This window comes from Acinonyx jubatus, chromosome A1 (assembly GCF_027475565.1).
Source record: "Acinonyx jubatus isolate Ajub_Pintada_27869175 chromosome A1, VMU_Ajub_asm_v1.0, whole genome shotgun sequence".
Lineage (NCBI taxonomy): Eukaryota > Metazoa > Chordata > Mammalia > Carnivora > Felidae > Acinonyx > Acinonyx jubatus.
Genome location: NC_069380.1, coordinates 57,882,209 through 57,907,199, shown reverse-complemented (window position 1 = coordinate 57,907,199; position 24,991 = coordinate 57,882,209). Strand labels below are relative to the sequence as shown.

The window sequence follows — 24,991 nt, the reverse complement described above, 5'->3', positions numbered from 1 at the left end:
CACCCAAAACTTTGTCTTATGAGTCTCTTCTTGAAAACAACTTCTTCTGATTTTGCCTATAATTCCTCTTCTGCAAAAGCACAAAAATGAACACCACTTGAAAATAAAATTTAAAAGAATCATGAGTTTGGATGTATTTGATGTGTCATAACTGTCACCAGCTAGACCCCAAGACATGACCTTTGCTGCTCCTGCTGTACCCAATGACCTTTGTCCCACATTTTCCCTTAAACTCTTCTCTTCAGTTTATCTCTTAACTTAGGCAAAAGACTGGACAGGTCTTTTCCATCCCATGATGAAAACTGAAACTACCCCTGGAGCATAACGACTGTCTGGAGGAAAGGCTCTGGCCAGCCTAGACCACCCAGTGTAGTTTGAAATTAATCCCTGACTCGCTTCTACCTCGATGGACCATGGCGTGACCCATGGAGTGATGGACAGTTACCTTTACCTTATTATAATACTAAAATATCTCTCAAGGAGGAGCACAAGCCTCATTTACATAACATACATGTATAGGCATGTTTCCTATACATGTATATTATGTAGCATATATATGTATAGGCATGTTTCCTTAAGGTGCATGCACTACCTTAAGCCTGCCTCTACCTATGATGTCAAGGCACCCTTTTAAATATTCATCCTAATCCTAAATGAAAAGAAACAATCCACCTTTGCTTGGGGAGTTATGGCTTTGTATATTCCCCTTGATCTCCTTATTTGCTACAAATAAAGTTTCCTTTGTGTGACAGTTCATCTGGTGGTTTCTATCTGTGACTCATCAAGGAGTGAACTCATATTAGTGCCTTTACATAATATCTATTGTTTTCATTACTTCTTCCCAGTCATCATGCATATATTTCTTTCATCCTGACCTTTGTATTCGTTTCCCCCAAAGACAAAACCCAATATGTCCTCAAAAAATCATACCTCAACAGACCCAATAGTCATACTTCAAAAAACATAACAAGAAGACTCTAAATTCCCTTTATGCAAAGCTCTAACTATAAAATATTGAAAGGATGGACTAAACATCACCAAGTAATCATGCTCCTCATTCTCCATACTAACTTCTGATCTATGCATACTAGAATGGCCATTATAAGGAATATTCCAACTTGACAAAAAGTGTACTTGAAAGTAAGGGTTCCTAAGACAAGCAAACAGAATGGAATACCTATTTTAACTGGCATGCAGACGCCTCTGGAAGTCTTCCCACTTCCAAAACAGCTTTATTGAAAGATTCATTGCAAAGGCTAGTGAAAAATTAAAGACACAAGGAGTACCTAAAATAAAAGACTGCAAGGCTGAAGTGACTCCTCCTACTTCCTTCTATCCTACTTTACTTAAGTACTCAGTCACTCAACTAATCTTCTATCTGAATTGCCTTTCAGTCAGGAAGAGACCACAAGGCCATAAACAAAAGTCCATCATGGTAGTGGCCTTACAACTGCAACAGCCTCAAGGCCAGAAACATAAAACACCTCCTACAAGTCCATCATCAAAACACTGCCCAGAAATTGGTATCTCATTTGTAATCATACAGGACACTGGGGGGGGGGGGGCCCACAAAACATTGTCCTCAAAGATTTTGCCAGTTCCTTTGACACCAACTCAACTTTTCCCATATCTACCTGCTAAGTAGGGTTCCTTTATGGGTCAGTCCCAGAATTGACAGGACACAGAGAGATTCTCTGCTAAATTGCTACCAGCTATCCCCGCAAACAGTCAAGACAAAACTAAGATTAAAAAAAAAAAAGGAAAACCTTGCCAAATTCCTTCAGTTTCTGGGGCTACATTTTCTACTCTTGCCTATAGTCACAGACATTCACTTTTGAATGCCCCTTGTTTGTAAAGAAAGCCTTCATAACATTCTTCCTTTCTAATCTTATACTCTAGTAGACTTTTGTCTGCTGCTCATTTCGTATCCACTTCTTCATTCTTTGAAGCAGTGAGACAAAGAACCCAAGGTATTGAGATAAAAAAATCCTGCAACAATAAGACCTGGGAAAACTGGCAGAAGCCAGTGAATGGTGAGAATTCTTACCAGAGTTAGCTCTCCTGGATCTCTATAGGTCAATTGATAGAGGAAGGTAAAATCTCACATTGTCCCTTATTGGTTATTGATCTTTTTTCTCCCAGAAACAGCAATGGCCTTCTTGTTCATCAAGTTTTGTGTGTCAAGAATTTGGTTTGGCTTTTTTCCTGCCTGGGTCACCCAGGCTGTCAGTTCCTGCAGATGCAGACAGCACAACCATCAGGTTGGGGGCCCAAAGATATGGTCATACAGAAATGTGAATTGTGGGGCACCTGCGTGGTTCAGTGGGTTAAGCATCCAGCTCTTGATTTAGGCTCAGGCCATGGTTTGTGAGTTTGAGTCCCACTTTGGGCTCTGCACTGAGGATGCAGGGCCTGCTTGGAATTCTCTCTCTCTCCCTCTCTCTGCCCATCTCCCATATCTCTCAAAATAAATAAATAAACTTAAAAAAAAAAAGTAACTTTTTCCCCATTTGCAGTGAGGACCCTATGGAATGTTGCCAATGTTAAAGTGAATTGCCTGTCTTTCTTTTAGCTATCTTTGGGAGTGGCTGAAGATCTTGAGAGAGTAGTATCTTTTACACCCTTTGTGGAATGTTTCCTACACCCATGGTATCATTCAATATCACCAGGAATATTTGCTGTTTATCCTAGCTAAAAACTGACGAGATATTTGAAAGGATTTTTTTAAGTAGATCTGTGGTAGGAAGTTGGCCAAATTAGGAAGCTGATATTAGGAACTTAATTGGAACTTTTTAAAAGCCTTCTTCCCCCAAACTAAAATGAAACTATGTACACAGAAAGAAAGAAAAAACATTCCAAAGTCAAACAGCTCCAAATCAGGAAGGTAGATATTGTGAGAAGTAAGATAGATGATTCATTTTCAGAAATACCTAGTCTAGTTAACAAAAAGTTTACAACCTATTGGAAATAGGTACAGACCCCCACTCCCTATAATGGAGTCCCAAACCCTTAGACACTTCACTTGCTGGCTCTTCTCCCCCTCTCCTTTTCAGGGGCTTATTTTTCCATGGGCTTTGCAATGAGCATGTGCCAAAGAACTGAAGTCTCTGAGTCACCTCAAGGACTGTTTGTTTCAATTTGTTCCAATCAGACTACTTTTTGCCTTATGTGGGCATAGCAGATTTCCTGGTAAGGCTGTAACCTCCGTAGTACTCAGCCAGTGAGGAATCAGGGAGGGAGTTAGACACTAAGAGATAAACTGTCTGCTGTAACTGCCCTGAGTGTCCTTGTGCACTAAATACCCACTTTCACAAGAACATTGATTAAAGCCAAACTTCACTATACTCAGAATCTCTGCACCCCTCCTTTAATTGGGTCAGTGGGCTTATTTCTCACAGATATCTTCCGATTTCCATCTTAGTTAAAGATCTTCTCCCTGAAACAAAGAAGCAATTTGAAGATAATATAGTTGAATGCATTTCAGAGTGCAACCCAATTATTTGAGGAATTAAAAACACTTGTCTTAAAAATTGAGACCAACTTGTACAACTCTTTTGACAAATTGAGTCTTTACAAGAATGGAAAAAGCCCACTTATTCTGTTTACTAATCCCCAAACCTTTCCCATTTATCTCAAAAGGCTTATATGTACTATAAAAATTCTGGACTCAGGCAATAAAAAGCCTTTCTTGGAAGAACTTGCATTCATTCTTTATCTGTGGCTTTGAGATGTAAATTCTACTCAATATTTTCTAGGAACTCAGAGCCTTCTCTATAAATGCAAAAATGGAGATAATTCTTATCTGAAGTGGAAAAAAGCACTGGGGGCGAAGACTATTTGGAAACCAGGCAGATGAAAAATCTTAAAAGTCTTCTCCACAAATAGTAAGTAAAAAGTTTAAGTCATCAAGTAACCTTAACTTACTCTGTCCATGGAAACATGAGTTGGATCCAACAGTTCTTTTATAAGCTATTGAGTTTTGCACTATTTTGCCTGTTTCATGGCTAAAATTTTAAAACAAAAGCTATAAGAATTCTGTTTGCATCTGTCTGTATGTCTCTCTTTATGTATATATATATTATAGATGTATGATAGTGTTCATGCACTTTTCTAGATACTGATTCATTACATGTTTTCATCTACTTCAGCTCCGAGGGTGGGCAGGGGTGGGGGGGTGGGGTGGGGAACAAAACATGAAAAGGGATCTGCAGTTAGACACTTGGCCATATTGTTGGGAGGAGATGAAATATATGAAACCCTTTCATCTTCAGTGTACATAGGTCATAGGCTTATCTTAGTTTCCTTCCCATGTTTATTAGTGAGGACTGCAACTGCCAGAATCCCAAATAGATCTTATCTTTTTCACATCAATCATCCCTCTCTCACAAATTTGTACATGGCATCAAGCCATTTTCTGACTCATCATTTTTTCTGAAAGTGTTAGCACAAATGTCAATTCTATGTGGAGTCTTGCTTAAATGCTCAAATCCAACTTTGTTTCCATATTATAAATCAAACAATTTTTCTCTTTTCCATCATTTCAATTGTAATTAAGTATAATGCTGATAGTTCTTTTCTTACTATTATTATTGATATGGTGTAATCTAGAAAGGTAGGGATATTTTTTCATGTTGATTACTATATCCAATAGCTCCAATTGGTCTGGCAATAATTAAGTTCTCCATAAATATTTTTTAAATAATGTCATAAATAAATAAATAAATTTTATTGCCATATAATAAGCTATGGAAAAAGAGCAGTAGTGAATATAACAATCTGGCTTTCGAAAAATCAATGCTCAAAATAATGCCAAAGTTAAAGGGATATAGATGTACATATCTTTAGGTAAGGGTATGTGTGTGTGTGTGTGTTGTCTAATGGTGATGTGGTGATAAGATGTTGACACTGATTTTTAAACTTTGAAATAATTATAAATTTGTAGGGTTATTTATTCTTAAATAATTGTTTAACTTCATTTGCCACCACTCTTTGCAATAACAAAGTAGTTCAAAGATGATGTTAATTTACCAACATCACTTAGCTTGCCAAGGAAGTTTTTTTTTTTTTTTATACTATTTCCTCTTAGATAAATTCATTCAAGTGAAGAAATAAGCCACTAAGCTAGAATTACTTAGAACTACTCAGATTTATCTGGGGGTTTTGGATAAAACTCTACATTAAGGAACAGATGGACAACTGCTATGTTTTTTGGCAACTTATTTTCTCTTATATAAACTAAATAGACTGTTTTCATATGTGTAGGAAATACGTCTTTGTCCTTTTCCTACAAATACTGCATATGTCTATTCTACAGATCCTTTTTAGAGAACATATTAGGTATGCCTGAGTGGCTCAGTTAAGTGTCTGACTCTCAGCTTCAGCTCAGGTCATGATCCCAGGCTCATAGGATCGGGCTCTGAGCCTGGAGCCTGCTTAAGACACACACTCTCTTTCTCTCTCTCTCTCTCTCTCTCTCTCTCCTTCTGCCCCTCTCCTGCACTCCTGGGTATGCTCTCTCCCTTTCTAAAGTAAAAGACAAAAACCAAAAAACAAAAAAAAAAAACATATTAAATTTCTTAGTACTTATCCAATCATTTTGATACTTTGATATTGCTTTTAAGGCATATAAAAGGGCATAGAAAAGAAAGTTGGTTAACATTTTGTCATAAACTGCACTCATAAAATTAAATAATTAATTTTATTAAAAGTATAATAATATATTTTTGTACAAGTCTAGCATCAAAGAATATAATTGTGTTTTTGTACTACTTTGTACCTCTGAAACACCAAGCCAACTCAAGGTTGTACTTAATTTTATAAAATAAACTTTTGAAATGAAATAAAAATATAGACATAAACTGAAAATATTACTAAAACTAGAATTACAAAGAAAGTTCAGTAAATTAAAGATAAAACACTTAGCACTTTGAATATATGGATATAATTGTAATACCATAATGAATAATTTTTTTAACTGCAAGAATAAATGGACACATATACCATATTCCAGGATGGAAAGCAGACTCAATATATGAATGTTTATATTCTCCAAATGAATTTATAATATTGAATTCATTTTTATCACAAATGTTAACTGTGTAATTTGATTATAATTCCCATCCATATGCGAAAAATGTACATGACTAGCTAAATTCAACGACAACAGCAATGGATAGTTCTTTTCTCATATAACAAAGATACAGGCAGAAATTTAAACTGTGCAGGAGAACATTGCTATTTCTTGAAAACCACAAGCAAATGTGCAAGCATAGGTATTAAGCTAGTATATCTATTACCCTCCCATGGCATGGACATAGTTACATGTAGGGATATAAGTATTACAGATGTATGACCTCTTCCAGATCACATCCAGAAAAGTATATCACTACTGATTGACTATTCTCATGTAACTTGGCACTTTGTTGGAATACACTGACTAGTGTGATTGTGTGCTTCTTTTTGCCACTCTACATCAAATAATAGAACATTATTATCTTGCAACTAGCTGTTGTGGAGGTATTTACATCACAAAAAGTGGCAAATAGTGTGTATATGGAAGGTCCCTCCCATCCCACCAAGAAAACTTGATGTGAAATATTTACCATCAATCACCAAGGAGTGTTGTACTTGAATTCAGAGATTAAAAATAGAACATTTTGTGTCATGACAAACAACCATGTGTGGTCATGGAAATGAATAGCTGAAGAAATTAGAATCAGAGGTCTGCAGGTAGAATAGTGATTGCCATCAGTATAATGATTTAAAGTGGAGAGGAAGACGGTGAGTCAGTTTCTATTTCTCTAGATTGAAAACATGGTGAATCTCTGGGAGATTAGTTGCATTCCAGAAGGTTTTAAGGAAGAGTATGGGATAGTTAGTGACCTTTGGCCTCAAAGGAACAACAATTTTTACAAAGATGTCAGGGAATATATAACTAGATGTGAAAATGGGAGCAAACAGTTGTATTTTTAGCCCTTTTATGTTAAATCATTAAACTTGTTATTTCTATAAATAATATATTAATTTCATTTTAACATTTATCTCATTGCATTACAAAGCACTTTATGATTTTTTTATCCTGGATTTATCTGAATTAATTTAACTTTTATATTTTCTCTTTCCTTTGATAAAAGTACTTCATTTTTCCATTTATTATAATTTTCAAGTTTTTATTATTTTTAATTGTCATAAACAATAGAGTTTTAAAAGATAGCCATGTAATAATATCTACCACCAAATACAATTTTAGAAAACGTCTTCTAAAAACATTATTCTTAGCAAATACAAAAATGATATGTTCTTTTTAATATCTATGCTATGTTCTCATCTTAAGAAGAAAATTGTTGGTAATAATGTAATATTTTTATGTATGTATTTTATGATTGGGCTCTTTGTGTTTGTGTTTCTTTATCCATGATTAGGAAGTTGTGGTTAATACTGTATTTATATTCTATTAATTTACTAATGTAGCTATTGAGAAAATTGTATTTAGTTACAGTATTGTATTACCCTAGAAGTCTGTGACATTGGAAATACTTTTTTGCTTAAATTTCAATTTTGTAACAGAAAAAAAAAAAGAAAGAGAATTCCAGAATTATTGGAGGTAACACAGAAAGAGTTTTCAGGTATTCTCTCACATGTAATACTTGTGTAAAACGAATACCCAAAACAACTATACGACAGACATAAAATTTCAGTAAAGTTAATCATATAAATTATTCACTGTAAGTTTAATGTCTAGCATTTACTATTTTCATTTCAAGTAAATGAAGTGTTTTCTTAAATGTAATGTAGGATTCACAATTTTAAAACATGAAGAAAGGTTATGAAAATGTTAATGTATTTTATTGTGTTGATATATAAACATAGTCTACCATGTAAGTATATATGCTGAAACAATTTTCATTAGTGTTTTCTAACAGCAGAGGGAGATATTGAACTACAAATTAAGTATTTTTCAGTACACATCTTTGCTGAATGATTTATAGCCAGTTAGACATTTGATTTTTAAACTTAAGTTTCTTGAGATAACACCTTCTTTTATAAGTCTTTAATTAAGATGTCTTTTCTTCAAGGTATGTTTAAAAAACAACAATGTATTTTATAACACCTAAAAATTCATATTATGCTAATATTTCACTTGATATTTTACTTAAATGTCTCAGCCTTAAACATTAAATAACTCAAACCTAATGCATTTTATATTTTATTAGAACTGCCTTATACAGGGAAGCATGATTCTTACACTCAGCCAGACTAGAAAGCTAGTTATTTACGAGCTGTGTGACCCTCACCAAGTTATTTTTCATTCTTAATTTATCACTTTGCTTACCTGTAAAGTGAAGTTAACAATATTATATCTCTTATAGGGTGTTGTGAAGAGTTTTTTTTTTAATTGAAATATATAGTAGGTGCCTGGCACCGTAATTTCTTTTTTAAAAATATTAATATATATTTATTAAGGTTCTTAATAATATCGTTACATTTAGAATTCAAGTAATATTTATTAAATGAGTGACTGTATAACTAATATCCACAATGATGACTCTGAGCTTCTAAAAAATATGTGGAATATAATACCTTAACACTTTAAGAAAGAACAGCAAAATCAAGTCGGATGATAAGCATTATTATGTTGTTTTGTTTGTTGTGAGAAGGAAGAACCGGGTAATCAGAATAACATAGCCCCTTGCCATGCCTAGTGGCATATTCTCTCATATCTCACTCCTGTCCCCACTTGTTCTTTAGATAATCCAGGGGTTTGGTGAATGTCCACTCGCATCATTAGTACATGCACACACCTTCCATATCTAAAATATACTTGTGTCTATTATGGGCGAGGGTACATTGGGGAGATGGAGGGAGACATGTCTATTATGAAGGAGAGATTATGTATCCATTTGAGGAATCTTATGTGGGGTGTCTGGGGTCCACTTTAGGGCAGGCAGTGGGGTCCACTTTAGGTCAGGGAGACTACAGAGTTCATCGGATGTGGAGCATGCAACATGAATCTGATCCAAAGGGCTTCTGGATTTATATATTGCACAATAGGCTCTTCCCTCTTCCCTCAGGCAACCCTAAAGTAAGTGGAGTAAGATGTGACAAATTGATTTCCTCTAAATGTCAGTCTTTGTAGAAGCTTGGTACTCATTGACTTAGAAGGACAAAGAAGTATAGGTGGTTAGTATAATGTAGTATGATGAGGATATCTATATCGATATCGATATCGATATAGATCACTTGATCTATTATACAGTTCTTCAGGTATATCTATGTGCGAATCATATATATGTATGCATATAAAAAGTTCATGTTTGTGTTTTCAACCAATGCAATTCTTTGCCCACAATTGTCATTAATGCTTATGTATTGAATGAAATATGTTTTAGAAAAAGTATTTTTAATTCAAAAACAAATTCTTTTTTAATTTATTCCTATTATATATAAGACTAAAATCTTATCTTATTACAAATTATGTCCACTTATGAGAATATTTGCCCTGACTAGCAATTTTATCTGCTGAATAAACAAATTCTGAAGTCAGAATAGATAGATAGGTTGAAGTCTAGACTCTGCCTTTACTAGTTCTGTAACATTGTGTATATTACTTTTATGCACCAATTTCCTCATTCCAAAAGCACTTGTCACATAGATTTGTTCTAAGAATAAATATGTTACTATGTATAGAGTGATCATACTAGTTATAAACATGATGAGAGCTCACAATTATACTTACATACATACTACTATTTATTATTAGTAGTAGTAATTTAATATCTAAAGATAAAAAAATTTTTAAGAAGATAGTTGGACACTAATAAATAGCTGTAGCATGTTCTTTGTTGTTGTTTAATTGAGGAACATTTATAAACCCTTTTAAGAATATGATGGGTAATAAAAACAATGGAAATTGTCAGTTATTCTTACAAACAATATATTCTGTAATACTTTGCTTCTAATCATGCTCAAATTTGGTCAAATGTTTCTTAAAATATACTGTTAACACATCATGATAATTGTTACAGGCCAGCAATGGAACAACTACATACATAATCTACATGTTTAAAGTAAGAATTCAACAGAGCATGCTCTCTGCAGCTTTTAAAGTTGTTAAGAATTTTTAAAAATATCCACTAGAGGGAACTAAAAGAGTAAAAAAGCTCTGAACCAAAGGAGGTGTTAGGAATGATTCCCTTAGTTCTTAACAATATTATACAAATATTCAAGATTAGTTTTAGATTAAAAACTCTTGCTTTCAGTTTTTCATCTTCCCTCAAACCAAGAATTATTAAACAGTGATTTCTACTAGTATCAAAAATTTGTAATATTTTTGTGGAAGACATGTATTTCTATGTATGGAAAGGAAAAGCAGGTAAGTGCTATTTTGAATTGCTTCCTTTTTTAAGATAGTTAAGCTATGTTTTTAAAATTGTTTTACTGCTAAACAACTGTTTAAAGCTGTGAGGTTTCTAAAAATCAGTTTCCTAAGTTGTAGTAGGTTGGAGTTGCAAATAAAAATGAGGAAATACTTTTTATAAATGCCCTTCTGATCGTAATCAAAGAAAAGAATACAAATATTTGAGGAGTATTTGTCTTACTGTATCATGTGACTTCAAATTTAATACTCTTTGAGGGGGAGGGAATTTAAAGTCTTTATAGTTCAAATGAGTGTTTTATGAGGCTTGAAATTTTAGACTGCCTAGGAAAATCCCGTATGATACATCCAAAATTAATTTGAAATTAATTGTCAACTCCTTTTCCTTCCCCTACCCCCAAGAAACAACAAAGGATATCTGTCCACTTAAACAGTCATTTGATTATTAGGTATTAATTTTTATTAGAATTTTATTGCTGTTGATATTTCATTGGTATTATTTATTATATATCACAATGGTCTATGTCCTATTCCAATATTGGGAAACATGAAAGTTATAAATGATATTGCCCTTATTTTCTTAAACATGTAATATTATATGGGAAATATACAATATTGAACAGTCATAAGGAAGCCTCAATTATTTCAGGGGAAAGATTAAAGATTAATATAGGTGAGATGTATACAGTAAAATCATCAAAAGGATAAATATATTAATAAATATCCATATTTATCTCCATGTAGATATGCAGGTAAGGGATAAATGCATTTTTTGTACATTGAATATAGATTTTGAAGGAACGACTCCGTGTATCTAAGTGAATTATTTACAACTCAGAAGCTTTTTCTCTATGTTACGTTATACTCTTTAAAATGTTATATACCAAAATGCAATATTCCTTATTTTGTTTTGGAGTTTTCATCAAGATTCCTGTTTAAAAAAAACAGCCAACATTATCGAGTGAAACTTGCCATTAATGATTTATTCACTTTCTTGTTTAATACTAATACTCCAGTGATGATAGTAATAGTTCAGTAACTGTCTTTTTATGTTAATTCCATTGTTATCAAGTAAAAATAATGCAAAATAGAATAATTCCTGAGTCACTTCTTGAACTATGCACTTCCATTTCTCAATGAACATGTGTTTCATTGTCAATTATTTTCTTTACAGAATATAGATCCAATTGTAACAAAAAAAATTTATTACTATCCAAATGACTGTAAAATTTGGTATTTAGATTTCCATGTCAACTAATCAAGCCTAGACTGGAAAATGTGCTACTTTCATTCCACAATGTGGAGATCATCTCCATGTAGATGATTTTAAAGCATAATTAAATAAATGTACATATATGCATGATATGTACCGTTTTATTTTATTAAAATAATACATTGAACTTAATGAAACTGACATGTTTTGTAAAAATGGGTGAATATCACAATTACGAGATTAAAACAGTTTGAATAAGTCACATTCCTCATGACACAGCAGTAGGTAATAGGGATAGTCAGTGATGTCCAAACTGTGATTGACAGTAGAAGGACATCCAGAAATTTTAAATCTCCTGCAGGTGAACCACCAAGCTGAGCATCTATCATGCTTATTTGATTCAGTGGTATTTGCCTGGCATTATTGTTAATCATCTGGTAACAAAGTGATCTGGTCACACAGGTTGTATTATAATAACTGCCAAACAACAATATTTGGAAAAATCCAGGGAATCAAGTTTTTAAAATTTTCAGTCTTGATCTTTAGCATTATTTTTTGTTATATAGACAAAAATTTTAAAAATATAATATATATGCATCCCTAGGAATAGTAAGTGTCCTAAGATTACACGATAGTGAGAAAGACAAAGAAACTATTCAACTTGAATAACTACTTATTTGAGTGTTTCCTATGTGCAACTCACTCTATAGTAACAGAGAAAAAATACCAAGTAGATAATAGCTTTCCCTAGAGGAGTGTTTACCATCAAAGTAACTCCCAGTCTACCATTATTACACTGGACCTTGTCTCTTGCTACTGCTCATTATTCATTGTAAAACATTCACCAACATTTTTTAGTTGTATATATGTATACATATACATATGTATGTATATATGTGTGTGTGTATATATACATAGATATGTATACATACATACCTATGTATGTATACATACATGTATACATATATACATATATATATATGTTTAGTTATCCATTTGAAGTAAGGAACTTTATGAAATCACAAATACACTTTACATGAAGACAGAGAATTTCTAATCCAAGCTTCCAAGAGAAAGCTTTTGTTTTGTTTTGCTTAGGTTTTGCCAGGTTAAATAAAGGTATCAGAGAGTTCCTTTGTGTCAACAGATTTCAAATCAAAAACAGGAAGTATGATTGTAAAAGCTCTCTTAGAATAAAGCAATTCCATTATTAGTTTTATACCTTTGCTCTCAGAGCAAATTGACCATGAAAGAAACTTAAGATTTAAATAACAAATTAACCTTTTTTATTAAAGAGTCAATGCAAAAGGCAAGTTTCCTAAACCACTTATGCATGACTTTATAAAATATTGTATCTATCATATAAACTCCCTCTAAGACATATAGACTTTTCACTGTAAAGTTTGCTACTTAAATTTCAGTGTCAACTAATCATTGTTAGGTTGGTAAAATTATTACTTTCATCCCACTATATGGAGATCATCTCCATATAGATGATCTTAAAGCATAAATATATATAGACATGGAGATAGAGATAAGAGATATATGATATTCATGGTTATGATATTTACATGGTATTACATGATATTTACATATTTGGAAAAATGGCTACATATTACAATTATAGGGTTAAACATTTAAAATAATTTGCATTCCTCAGTGATTATTCTTGATGAATATATGCAAATGTCCTTCTCATGTACAAGATGTTATTGCCAAAAGTTGAGAAATTTTATATTCTTCTATATACAAAGGTGATGTTCCTTTATTAAATTGTATGTTATTGTCAAAAGAAAAAGTATCCATGATCATTATGCTCTGATTCTTTTAACAGAACCAAAAATATAAAATAAAATAAAATAAAATAAAATAAAATAAAATAAAATAAAATAAAGTAAAGATGGCAAATTGTTTCAGCCTTCTCTTCCAGTGAAGCATGAAAGAGAACTCTAAGTTCAAGATTTGGGAAACAAATTCTAAGGTTACTGTATGGCATAGTATTATGAAAGATAGAAGACAACATTCTTTAATTATTATCTTTTATGAATAAGATTTGTGTAAATAAGTTCAATTACACATTTTAAGTAGACTTTGCCCCATTATTATTTTTAAAGATTTTTTTAAAATTTTATAAGAGGTATTAATTCTGTATACAATAAACAGGATAGGAATACAAAATAAATATTTGAGTTGAAGTTAATCTCTGGGATTGTTAGTAGATTTAACTTTTTCTATTTCTTTAGAGTTTTCCTTCAGTGTTTTACAATGGAACATACACATTTTCAAAAGTATATACAATTTTAGAGAAACTTTTAGCTTGAAATAAGAAACAGGAAATATGTCTTTATTAATGTTTGTGAAACTAGTGCACAAGTTTTCTACATGTCTGTAAATTTAGATGTTACTCACAAATTCTGTAATATTAAATTTTAATAACATTATCTTATCTTGAGTTTCATTGAAATTCTCTGAAAGTACATAGCAGACAGAGCCCACAGGAATGCTGTTACTCAAGAATTTGTTATGAATATATTTTTTAATAATTATGTACATACTTTCAAAGTGACATTATTTTGGGATTATTTCCTTGTTTAAATATCTCTTCAGAGAGTGAAATCATCAATGAATATTTAAAATACATCTATAGTATTATAATCCTCAAAGGGTCACCAAGGGTTATACTTTCTACCTTCAAAATATGTTAATATACCTCAGTCTACACCACAGACAGTGTAAAGACCTTTCTCTTCAAGCCTTCCAGATTCTTGTGTTAAAATCAATCAGACATATGTTTTCATTTTACCACTTAAATGTGGCACTGAAAAAAGGTGGGAGATGTTCTGATGTAGAGCTAGTCCTGTACAGCATGAATCAGTCTCTTTCACTGTTAGTAATTTTTCTTTACCTTTCCAGCGCTTAATATTGATCTTTTCATTCTATTTGTCCCATATGCATTATCAGTCCAGTCCAACAAATTACATAAAATATTCTTCCATCTGGCCTTTGTCACCATTAGATATGTAAAATGATTCCCCACCCTACCCAACTCCCATCTACATGAGCAGAGAAGAGAAGGCATTCTCCTGAGTCCTGGTGTTATGACTGTGCACTGTGCTGCCTTATGTACACTGCTGCTCTAAAATGACTAACAGAGGTAGGTTTATTTCTTCTGGTTGCTTGGTATTTTCATTATAATTAGAACTTTCATGTTTTCCCTTGAAGATGCACATTCTAAGAAGCAGTTAAAAGTCGCAATAAAACATAATGTAGACTATGTGGTTAAAAATAATTGATTACGTTTTAACATCTTCCAATATGGAGTCACTGGGGGTAAATTATGTGGAAAGGTTAATAAAATCTAGTATTTATTAGGATCACTTATTGAATTTATTGCTAAAACGTGGATAAAGATACACTGAAAAGTATTTTTCCATGTAACAATTGGAAAATAAAAACAATGTTAAATTAAATGTCCAATAATCAATAACACATTCTGCCATAAGCAATTTGGAAAGAATGGCAGCATGATTGATTTAGTGAAATAACTGAGGAATTACCATTAACAAAATCTAGAGAATAATGGATTTAGCCATAATCATTTTGTATGTACTATTATATATATACATATATATTTACTATTGAGTTTAAGGTAATGCTGAATAATTCTTTATCAATACTACTCCTTTGAACTAAGTTCAGAGCTACAGAATGCTTCTCAAACAATTCTTTACCCAACCATTCTTTGTGTTTCCACCCAAAATCTAGAGAAAAAGTAAAGAATAATAAATATAAAAAAGGGGTTGTTAGTTACTTCTCCTCTTCCTTACCTTTGAATTGACCAGTAATTTATGTATGAGGACAACATGTCATGTATAGGTAAGGGATTAGAGATAAATAACTTGAAATACCTGCTAGGTGTACATTATGGATAAAATAGACACATAATCAAATTGGAGGAAATGAGAGAAACCTGTGTCAATCTATAGGGAATTTAATTCTACTTGTCCATGTGTCTGTTTGAACCACTTTCCTCCACAGACTATACTTCCAGAACACTTCTCCTGTGGCCTCGATTCCAAAACTAAAGGAACACATTTGGAGAATTGTGTATACAGTGCTGGAAGGGAAGTTACTAGTTCCTTGTTTTCCCATTGATTCTAACTCCATTTTGTCCCTACCTATCTAAATCATTAGATTGAGTGAAGCTAATGTAACCTGGCCATCAGCGAGCAGCAAATTGGGCCTGAGATTAATTCCTTACCTTCATTTTCTCTTATTTCCTTTAGTCTCTCTTTATCTTTATCATCTTTCCCCATCCCCCTACCTATACCATTATCTCTATTTCATTTTAAAACACCCAGTGTCATGAAAATAAATGAGACACTTAATGAGTGAAAGAATATAATATTAAGGAATGAGAGAATATTAAAAACTGCTTCAAAATCCATATCTTTTAAAGCAACTGTTCCACACTAAGGATATGAAAACTTTATGAATTTGAATGCATAACTGCACACAATCATTAAATAATAACCCAATCTGATATTCTCCCATTTTGATGATTTAACCTACATAAAAACCTTTTTTTTTTTCCTGAAATGAGACCTAATATTACACAGGCAGCCTCTAGAACCTGGGGTGAACGGTGTTTCTAACCATAGACTATTTCAAAATGAATAAATAATGGCATCTAATATATTCATTTTGGATGTAAAAAAGTTCAGGTGCTTAGAATGCAGGTAGAAGGAATGATTTTTTAAAACACAGGCATTTTGGGAAATAAGGAATCTGACAGTTGAGAGTTTTATTAGTGATGATTCAGAAACTTTTGAGAGTTGAAGAAACAAGTAGTTTTATAAATAGAATCTTTTTAGGAAAAAAATGCTCTCTCCAGCTAGTACCATAAAAATCAGGATATTGTAATTTCTACATACTCATTCAACTTGTTTCATTTTACCTGAAAAGACATCATTTCATATTTTGGAGAATGATAAGCAAAATGTTCTATTAACAATAACCATCTGTAATAGAGTTTCCTGAATGAATGTCATAGTAATAATATTTCCATTCCAAATAAATATTATCTTAACTGCAAAAGAACCTCATTTCTAGTCTCATTACTGAACATTAGCTGTAGGGAAAGAAATAATGAAGTATACTACTGAGAGTCTCTGACATGAGGCTTTAAAAAAATTAAATGGTAAATCCAAAACTGCAAATATTGCAGGAAAGTAGTTCACGTGAACATTTTAATAATTAGTGCACCATTTCAACGATAAATACCAGTAAAAAACAAAACCAAAAAAGCAAAACCGAACCTGAAACAACCATTCTACAGGCCACATGGCTTGCAGCTTTTCTGCACACGTGTGTGTAAACAGTACAGTACTGTGCTAGCTGAGAATTTAACATAATGTGTTAGTTAGCTTTTATACAACGTTTAAAACGGTACATCATTATTTCCACCAAAATTTACTTGCACTCTCTCTGGTATTGAAAGGGAGGGGAAAGGCCATTTGCAGAAAGAGGAGGAGTTGAGCAGTCCCAAGGTGGAGCTGTCTCTTGTGTTAAATGACACTGGCAGGGTAAAGCGCTCTGCTGGGGAAGGGCTTAAAGGCTGAGTCAAAAGCCAAGAAGTCTCTTTATTTACGCCTACCTCCCAGCCCTTGGCAATCTGACTAATAACAAACTGAGCTAACAAGAAAGACTAGAAAGGGAGGAAAGAGAACACTGCTGCAGCTTGGATCTACAACCTAAGAAAGCAAGAGTGATCAATCCCAGCTCTGTGAAACATCTTGTTTATTTCCTGTGTTCAGCAGCTTGCAAATGGTTAACTATATGCAAAAAAGTCAGCATAGCTGTGAAGTATGCCGTGAATTTTAATTGGGGAAAAAAGGCAACTGCTTCAGGATGATCTAGCATGCACTCTGCCTGAAATATTTTCAATGAAATGCTCAGCATTTGGTCTTTGAGCAGAGGTTTTTAACTTTATGAAGCAATGGGACCTGCCAAAAAGTGAAATTTGAGAAGAAAGTACGTGGTGGTTGGTGTTTTCTTTTTTAGTAAGGAAACTGAATTTACTTTGAACATCTCTTCCAGCTGTGCATTACAGATAACGTCAGGAAGAGTCTCTGCTTTACAGGTAAGATGAATGTTTTCAGGCTTTTCGAATGCCTATTTTTGCATTATCTTAAAGTGATTCAATTTGTGTGTTTGTCCTTTAAAAGAATAACTTTGCATTAAAAGATATCCAGTTTCATTCCTACTCATGGGCACAACTAATGCTGTAGCAGTTGCCTGTTTTCTCTGAGCAGCAGACAGTCCAACAGCTGGCTGCACAGAGGAGCAAATAATATAAGATGCCACTATTTATTTCATGGCATGCAGTGTGTTTTTGGAAACTAAGTATGTATGCCTTCTGAAGGAGAGAGCACTTCCAAACACCATTGCTGATTTTAAAACATAAGCAGAATATTAAAAGACTCTTTGTATTTTGTAGGCTACTTTTATTATTTCCTGACTTGAAAATACATATTTTTGACCTCTTTAACATTGGATCAGATGTTGTCAATATGGAACCAGTGTTCAAATTTGTGTGCATTTCTGAAAAGATTGCAAACTGTTCCCTAGGACATTTTGAAGAACATAAAATGAATATAAGATTTTAAAAAAATAACCAGAGATTGTCATTTGGAAGTTATTTATTGTTTTCTCAAGATGATGTGACTGGTGAAATGAATAATATTATTTCTTAGTAATCTATGAAGAAGTACTTTTAGTGTTTGTGGAAGCTAATCCACAAGTTGAAGACTCCCAACTGCAAACCGTTGGATTCTAAACATAGACTCTGAGCTGTTTAAAATCAATTTCCCCATGGAAACATTTAATCTGCTAACTTTCCTTCATATAGAAAGGCACTATACTGTTTTATTTCCTCAGCTGCCTTTACCATTCAGAAACTTCATACTAGATATGTTTTCAATAAAACAATGTATTTTCATAGGATGAAATTTTTTTTCAGGATTCTTGATTGGGGTTTGGTAATGTTCTATCTGATTGTGAATGTTAATTAGGTTCAAAGTTATTGTTCACATTCCATTAAAAGTAAATAGAAGCAGATACCATTTGGAAAAGTTGAAGAGTTTTGAGATACGGTATTTATTTACCTTTCAATTTAATTTATATGAATTTAAGATATACTATTTGAAGGAAAGAAATGCCACTAAACACCACTGGAGTTACATGTATTTATCTTGTCACTGCTGGCTTCTCAGAGTTAAATCTTTTTTAAAAAATTGCTATTTCAGCTGCATGTCCTAAATATTTAAGAAGTTGGAATATATGATGCTGTTATCCTGAACTGTCATTTTTTATTTACCTAATTAGAGGTATCCTCAAGTGTTTCAGGATCGTGCAGTTTGTTGTAGAGTTCATTGTTTGTGACTTTAAGCCTTATTATAAAGGAGATCCACTGTTTAATTATGTGATGACATTCAGTGCCCTAAAGCCTATTTTAAGACCTTGTTAGAAAGTCATTTGCTAGAAGTTTATATGAGGCATTGCTTGTTCATTTACAGCAGCTAGAAATGTGTTACAAAGCTCAGCTTTTCTTCTTCAAGGTTATGATATTAACCTCATACATAACAATTTAAAAGCAGCAGGAAATATCCTACCTTTAGAAATTCAGTATACAGTCCGACAAGTGAAATTTTAATGGGCACTCTTAACCATATGTATCTAATACTATCAAGTGCCCTAGACAGCATAGTTAAAATGAAATTCTTTTCATAGTGAACTACCATCTTACATGGTCAGAGACTTATTTTCCTCAAGGTTTTTAAATAGATGATAAAATTGAGCCAATCATCAAAACAGGTTAAAACACAGACACAAGTATTAGATGTTACATTGTAACGTCCAGTTCAAAAATATAAATAAATAAAGGAATTGCATTATTAATGCATATGTGCATACATATATACATACATTTTTTCTAACTCTTTCTAACATTTTTGCATTCCCTACAGTATTCTCTGCTTCTGGCTAATATCATGTATTTGTCTTATATTGTAATCCTTCAGCCTTAGATTCATCAACTTTGTGTAAAAAAAAAAAATCAGCATCTTCTCAAATACACACCTTTACATCATATCAAAGTACTGATGGCCCAATTAAGCAGCACCTCTCTCGTCTATTAAAATGCAGTTTATTTGGCAAATGTGAATACCACTGATGATATAAAATTTAAAATTCTCCTTGACCTAAATTTTGTATTTTTATCACAGGGCAAGTTCAAAGTAAAGCAAAACATGCTTGTCATAGTATTAGAAAAAAAATAAAAGAAAATGTAGCTGCAGAAGGTATTCATAGTTTCAGAGTAATATTTTTTTTTTCCTTTTGGAGGAAAACCTTCTATTTTGTGATTGTGAGGTTCATCTCCTCCCTCCCTCTGCCCACTAAAGTGCATTGCTATTGCATTTTGTTTTACAGAATCAGATTTCATCACACGACAACATGAAGCTGTGGATTCATCTCTTATATTCATCTCTCCTTGCCTGCATATCTTCACAGTCCCAAACTCCAATATCCTCGACCAGAGGTTCTTGTGATTCTCTTTGCAATTGTGAGGAAAAAGATGGCACAATGCTAATAAATTGTGAAGAAAAAGGTATCAAGAAGTTATCCCAAATAAGTGTACCACCATCACGACCTTTCCACCTAAGTTTATTAAATAATGGCTTGACAATGCTTCACACAAATGACTTTTCTGGGCTTACCAATGCTATCTCAATACACCTTGGATTTAACAATATTGCAGATATTGAGTCTGGTGCATTTAATGGCCTTGGCCTTCTTAAGCAACTTCATATCAATCACAATTCATTAGAAATTCTCAAAGAGGATACCTTCCATGGACTGGAAAACCTGGAATTCCTCCAAGCAGATAACAATTTCATTACAGTGATTGAACCAAGTGCCTTTAGCAAGCTTAACAGACTTAAAGTGTTAATTTTAAATGACAATGCCATTGAGAGTCTTCCTCCAAACATATTTCGGTTCGTTCCTTTAACCCATCTAGATCTTCGTGGAAATCAGTTGCAAGCATTGCCTTATGTTGGCTTTTTAGAACACATTGGCCGGATATTGGACCTCCAATTGGAGGACAATAAGTGGACCTGTAATTGTGACTTATTAGAGCTAAAAATTTGGTTGGAAAACATGCCTCCACAGTCTGTAATTGGTGATGTCGTCTGCAACAGCCCTCCATTTTTCAAAGGAAGTATACTAAGCAGACTGAAAAAGGAATCAATTTGCCCCACCCCACCAGTGTATGAAGAACACGAGGATCCATCAGGATCGTTGCATCTGGCAGCAACTTCTTCAATGAGTGAAAGTCACGTGTCAACCAAAACCACACCTCTTTCAAAACCAACCACCAAAGCACCAGTTTTGATACCCTATATTACAAAGCCATTCACTCAACTCCCAGGACCCTACTGTCCTATTCCCTGTAACTGCAAAGTACTATCCCCATCAGGACTTCTAGTACACTGTCAGGAGCGCAATATTGAAAGCTTATCAGATCTAAAACCTCCTCCACAAAATCCCAGAAAGCTTGTGCTAGCAGGGAATATTATCCATACATTAATGAAGTCTGATCTAGTGGAATACTTCACTTTGGAAATGCTTCACTTGGGAAATAATCGTATTGAGGTTCTTGAGGAAGGCTCATTTATGAATCTGACAAGATTGCAAAAGCTCTATCTAAATGGTAACCACCTGACCAAATTAAGTAGAGGCATGTTCCTTGGTCTCCACAATCTTGAATACTTATATCTTGAATACAATGCAGTTAAGGAAATATTGCCAGGGACCTTTAACCCAATGCCTAAACTTAAAGTCCTCTATTTAAATAACAACCTCCTGCAAGTTTTACCACCACATATTTTTTCAGGGGTTTCCCTAACAAGGATAAACCTGAAAACAAACCAGTTTACCCATCTCCCTGTAAGTAATATCTTGGATGACCTTGACTTATTGACTCAGATTGACCTTGAGGACAATCCCTGGGATTGCTCCTGTGACCTGGTTGGATTGCAACAATGGCTACAAAAACTAAGTAAGAACACAGTAACAGATGACATCCTCTGCACTTCTCCAGAGCACCTGGACAAAAAGGAATTAAAAGCACTAACTAGTGAACTTCTTTGCCCTGGTTTAGTCAATAACCCATCCCTGCCAACTCAAACTAGTTACATAATTGTCAGTACCCCTGCAACCACAACTACAGCCGATACTATTTTGAGATCACTTACTGATGCTGTACCACTCTCTGTTCTAATACTAGGACTGCTGATTGTGTTCATAACCATTGTGTTCTGTGCTGCAGGGATAGTGGTTCTTGTTCTCCACCGCAGGAGAAGATACAAAAAGAAACAAGCTGATGAGCAGATGAGAGACAACAGTCCAGTCCATCTCCAGTATAGTATGTATGGCCATAAAACAACTCACCACACTACTGAGAGACCCACTGCATCACTCTATGAGCAGCACATGGTGAGTCCCATGGTTCATGTCTATAGAAGTCCATCCTTTGGCCCAAAGCATTTGGAAGATGAAGAAGAAAGGAATGAAAAAGATGGAAGTGATGCGAAACATCTCCAAAGAAGTCTTTTAGAACGGGAAAATCATTCACCACTCACAGGGTCAAATATGAAATACAAAACCACAGACCAATCAACTGAATTTTTATCTTTTCAGGATGCCAGTTCATTATATAGGAACATTTTAGAGAAAGAAAGAGAACTTCAGCAACTGGGAATCACAGAATACCTAAGGAAGAACATTGCTCAACTCCAGCCTGACATGGAGGTACATTATCCTGGAGCCCACGAAGAGTTAAAATTAATGGAGACTTTAATGTACTCAAGGCCCAGGAAGGTATTAGTGGAACAGACTAAAAATGAGTATTTTGAGCTTAAAGCTAACTTACATGCTGAACCTGACTACTTAGAAGTTCTGGAGCAGCAAACATAGATGGAGAGATTGGGGCTTTTGCAGAAATGCTGTGATTCTGTCTTAAGTCCAATCCTTGTAAATAAGTGCCTTACATGAGTGTGTCATCAATCAGAACTAAAGCACAGCAGTAATCCTATGGGAAAAAAAGAAGAAAAAGAAACTCAGGGATCATTGGGAGAAGCCATTGCATTGTCTTTGGGCAATTTTGCCTACCCCCGATAAAATAAATCCTTGCATGTAAATCATCCAAGGATTATAGTAATATTTCTCCATATACTTAAAAGTGTTTCAGAAGAGTCCTCTTGCACATCTAAGAGGGTTGAGTCTTTAAGCAACCCTTATTTTCTTGAATTACTTTACCAGTGGATGAAATAGAATTGGGTTTTGACATTTAAAAGCTATACCTGTGTATGTAGTTATTATAACATGTAAGGAATATATCGTTTATATAATCAGTATATACCACAAAAATGTACATTGTCAGATACACCTAATTTTCTTGAAATAAAGACAAAAGGAACTGGAACTTCAAAATTACCACTAGTAATAGTAAAGAAAAAAATAGAAGGTTGAATTAGTAGGCTATGAGGAGCCCAAGACTTCAAAGTTTTCATTTGAGGGTTAGAAAAATACCATTGCTATGCTTTCTGAATTTGAAAATAGGAGTGATTAATAGTTCAGGTGGATAAATAGGCAAACTTTTTTGGTTTTTCTGCACATTTTGTGTGGACAATCTTATTGTCAATGCTGCTGTGAACTAAGGTATGTCATTTGTGCTCAAAGTTCATTTTTTTCCTTGGGATATTTTTAAAATGCTACTGATACTCAATTGTAAATATGATTAGTGCATAAATTAAGTTTAGTTTCTTTCATAGCATTAATCCTTTGTAAATTTGAATGACCATGATAGAAATATGTTTCTTGTGGCAAGTAATAATTCACAGGTGTAAAACAAATAGGAAAAATTGTGTTTTTAAAAATCTTTATTGATGTAAACTGATAGTTGCCATAAATTAGTAGCAAAAGGCACGTCTAAGGGTAAGTGTTTTAAGTTGCCTCAGGAGTGGGACAATGTAGCTTTATTTTACAAGAAAGTATAGCTAGATTTCTATGAACTATTTATTCTGTACAGTTTTGTATATTTTTGGTTCACAAAGGTAATTATTCTTGGGTGCCTTTCAAGAAGATTAAAAATACCACTCACAACAATAAAAATAAAATGAAAACTCTCTTTTTAAATGAACTTACTTCAATTAGTTTGATTTGTAATTCAATCAAGTCAGGATTAACGCAAACACACGCATGCACTGAGGTACATGCATGAGAAGGAGATTTCTGTCTGTTATCCACACAGAAGCTTCTTGTTCACTATCTGCAAAAAGGCCATTCTGTGTCTGGGTATGATTGACATGGAGCCAGACCTAAGTCTGACCAGTAGTTCCCCTTTCCAGCAGATTGTTTTCCCACTGACTACAAATGAAAATGATTTATTTTTCTTCTTTCTGATTATAGAATCAATGACACAGCAGATTTCCACAAGGCAAAATAGAATTAATCAAGGTGATCTAATTCTGTTTTCTGAACACCATGCAGATCCATGCACAGGGTTAGTAAGGAACATACTTCAAATTAGAAAGGACTTTTTCTAATTTACTTACTACTATTTTAGTGATTCCTGAATGTTCTATTAAATGTTTTGGTTTCAACACCAACTGTCTGCAATACTAGCAAATTATACATTATTTCCTTGATTTTGAATAAGAAGCCTTTTTGCTGATAAAAACAGTAAGGGTCTGTACTTCCTGGTATGAAAACTAATTATGAGTATGCTGTGATATCATAACACTGGGTTTTCTTTTCTTTTTTACTAAAAAAGTTTTAATGTTTATTTATTTTTGAGCAAGAGAGAGAGAGAGAGAGGACAGAGTGCGAGCAGGGGAGGGACAGAGAGGGAGAGGGAGACACAGAATCTGAAGCAGGCTCCAGGCTGAGCTGTCAGCACAGAGCCCAATGGGGGGCTTGAACTCACGAACCATGAGATCATAACCTGAGCTCAAGTCTGACTTCAGCCACCCAGGTGCCCCACTAGGTGTTCTTTTAAATCATTGCATATATTAATATAAAACAATAAATGATTATGTATTTAAAGAGTTCATTGAAAACCTAAATTTCTCTACTAATGCCCAAGGTTGGAAAGAACAAAGATGAGAATTCTTAGTGAGTTACACTCACTAAGGGAAAATCTTTGTGTATATGGGGTGCTATATATATTTATCCACTAAAAAAAAATCAGCACAATAATGACTAAAAGTTACATTCTAAAGACAAAAACAAAGCAAGAGGAGATTTCATGTTATTGCACTACTTCTATTCACTAGAGTATT

The 24,991-nt window shown here is 33.6% G+C and overlaps 1 protein-coding gene across 1 annotated transcript; it reads left to right on the top strand.

The window, feature by feature from the left end:
• Positions 1–3,753: 3,753 nt before the first annotated feature.
• SLITRK6 (SLIT and NTRK like family member 6) lies at positions 3,754–23,836 on the top strand. The gene is made up of 3 exons (XM_015066048.3): positions 3,754–3,884; positions 17,688–17,730; positions 20,079–23,836. The coding sequence occupies exons 1-3, from the start codon at positions 3,853–3,855 to the stop codon at positions 22,623–22,625; spliced, it is 2,622 nt and encodes an 873-aa protein (XP_014921534.2). The 5' UTR covers positions 3,754–3,852; the 3' UTR covers positions 22,626–23,836.
• Positions 23,837–24,991: the final 1,155 nt, after the last annotated feature.

Coding starts and splice junctions, on each gene's coding strand:
- SLITRK6 (XM_015066048.3), top strand. CDS start 3,853: ATGAAAAATCTTAAAAGTCTTCTCCACAAATA. Junction 3,885..17,687: donor AAAAGTCTTCTCCACAAATA/GTAAGTAAAAAG, acceptor CATCTCTTCCAG/CTGTGCATTACAGATAACGT. Junction 17,731..20,078: donor GAAGAGTCTCTGCTTTACAG/GTAAGATGAATG, acceptor TTTGTTTTACAG/AATCAGATTTCATCACACGA.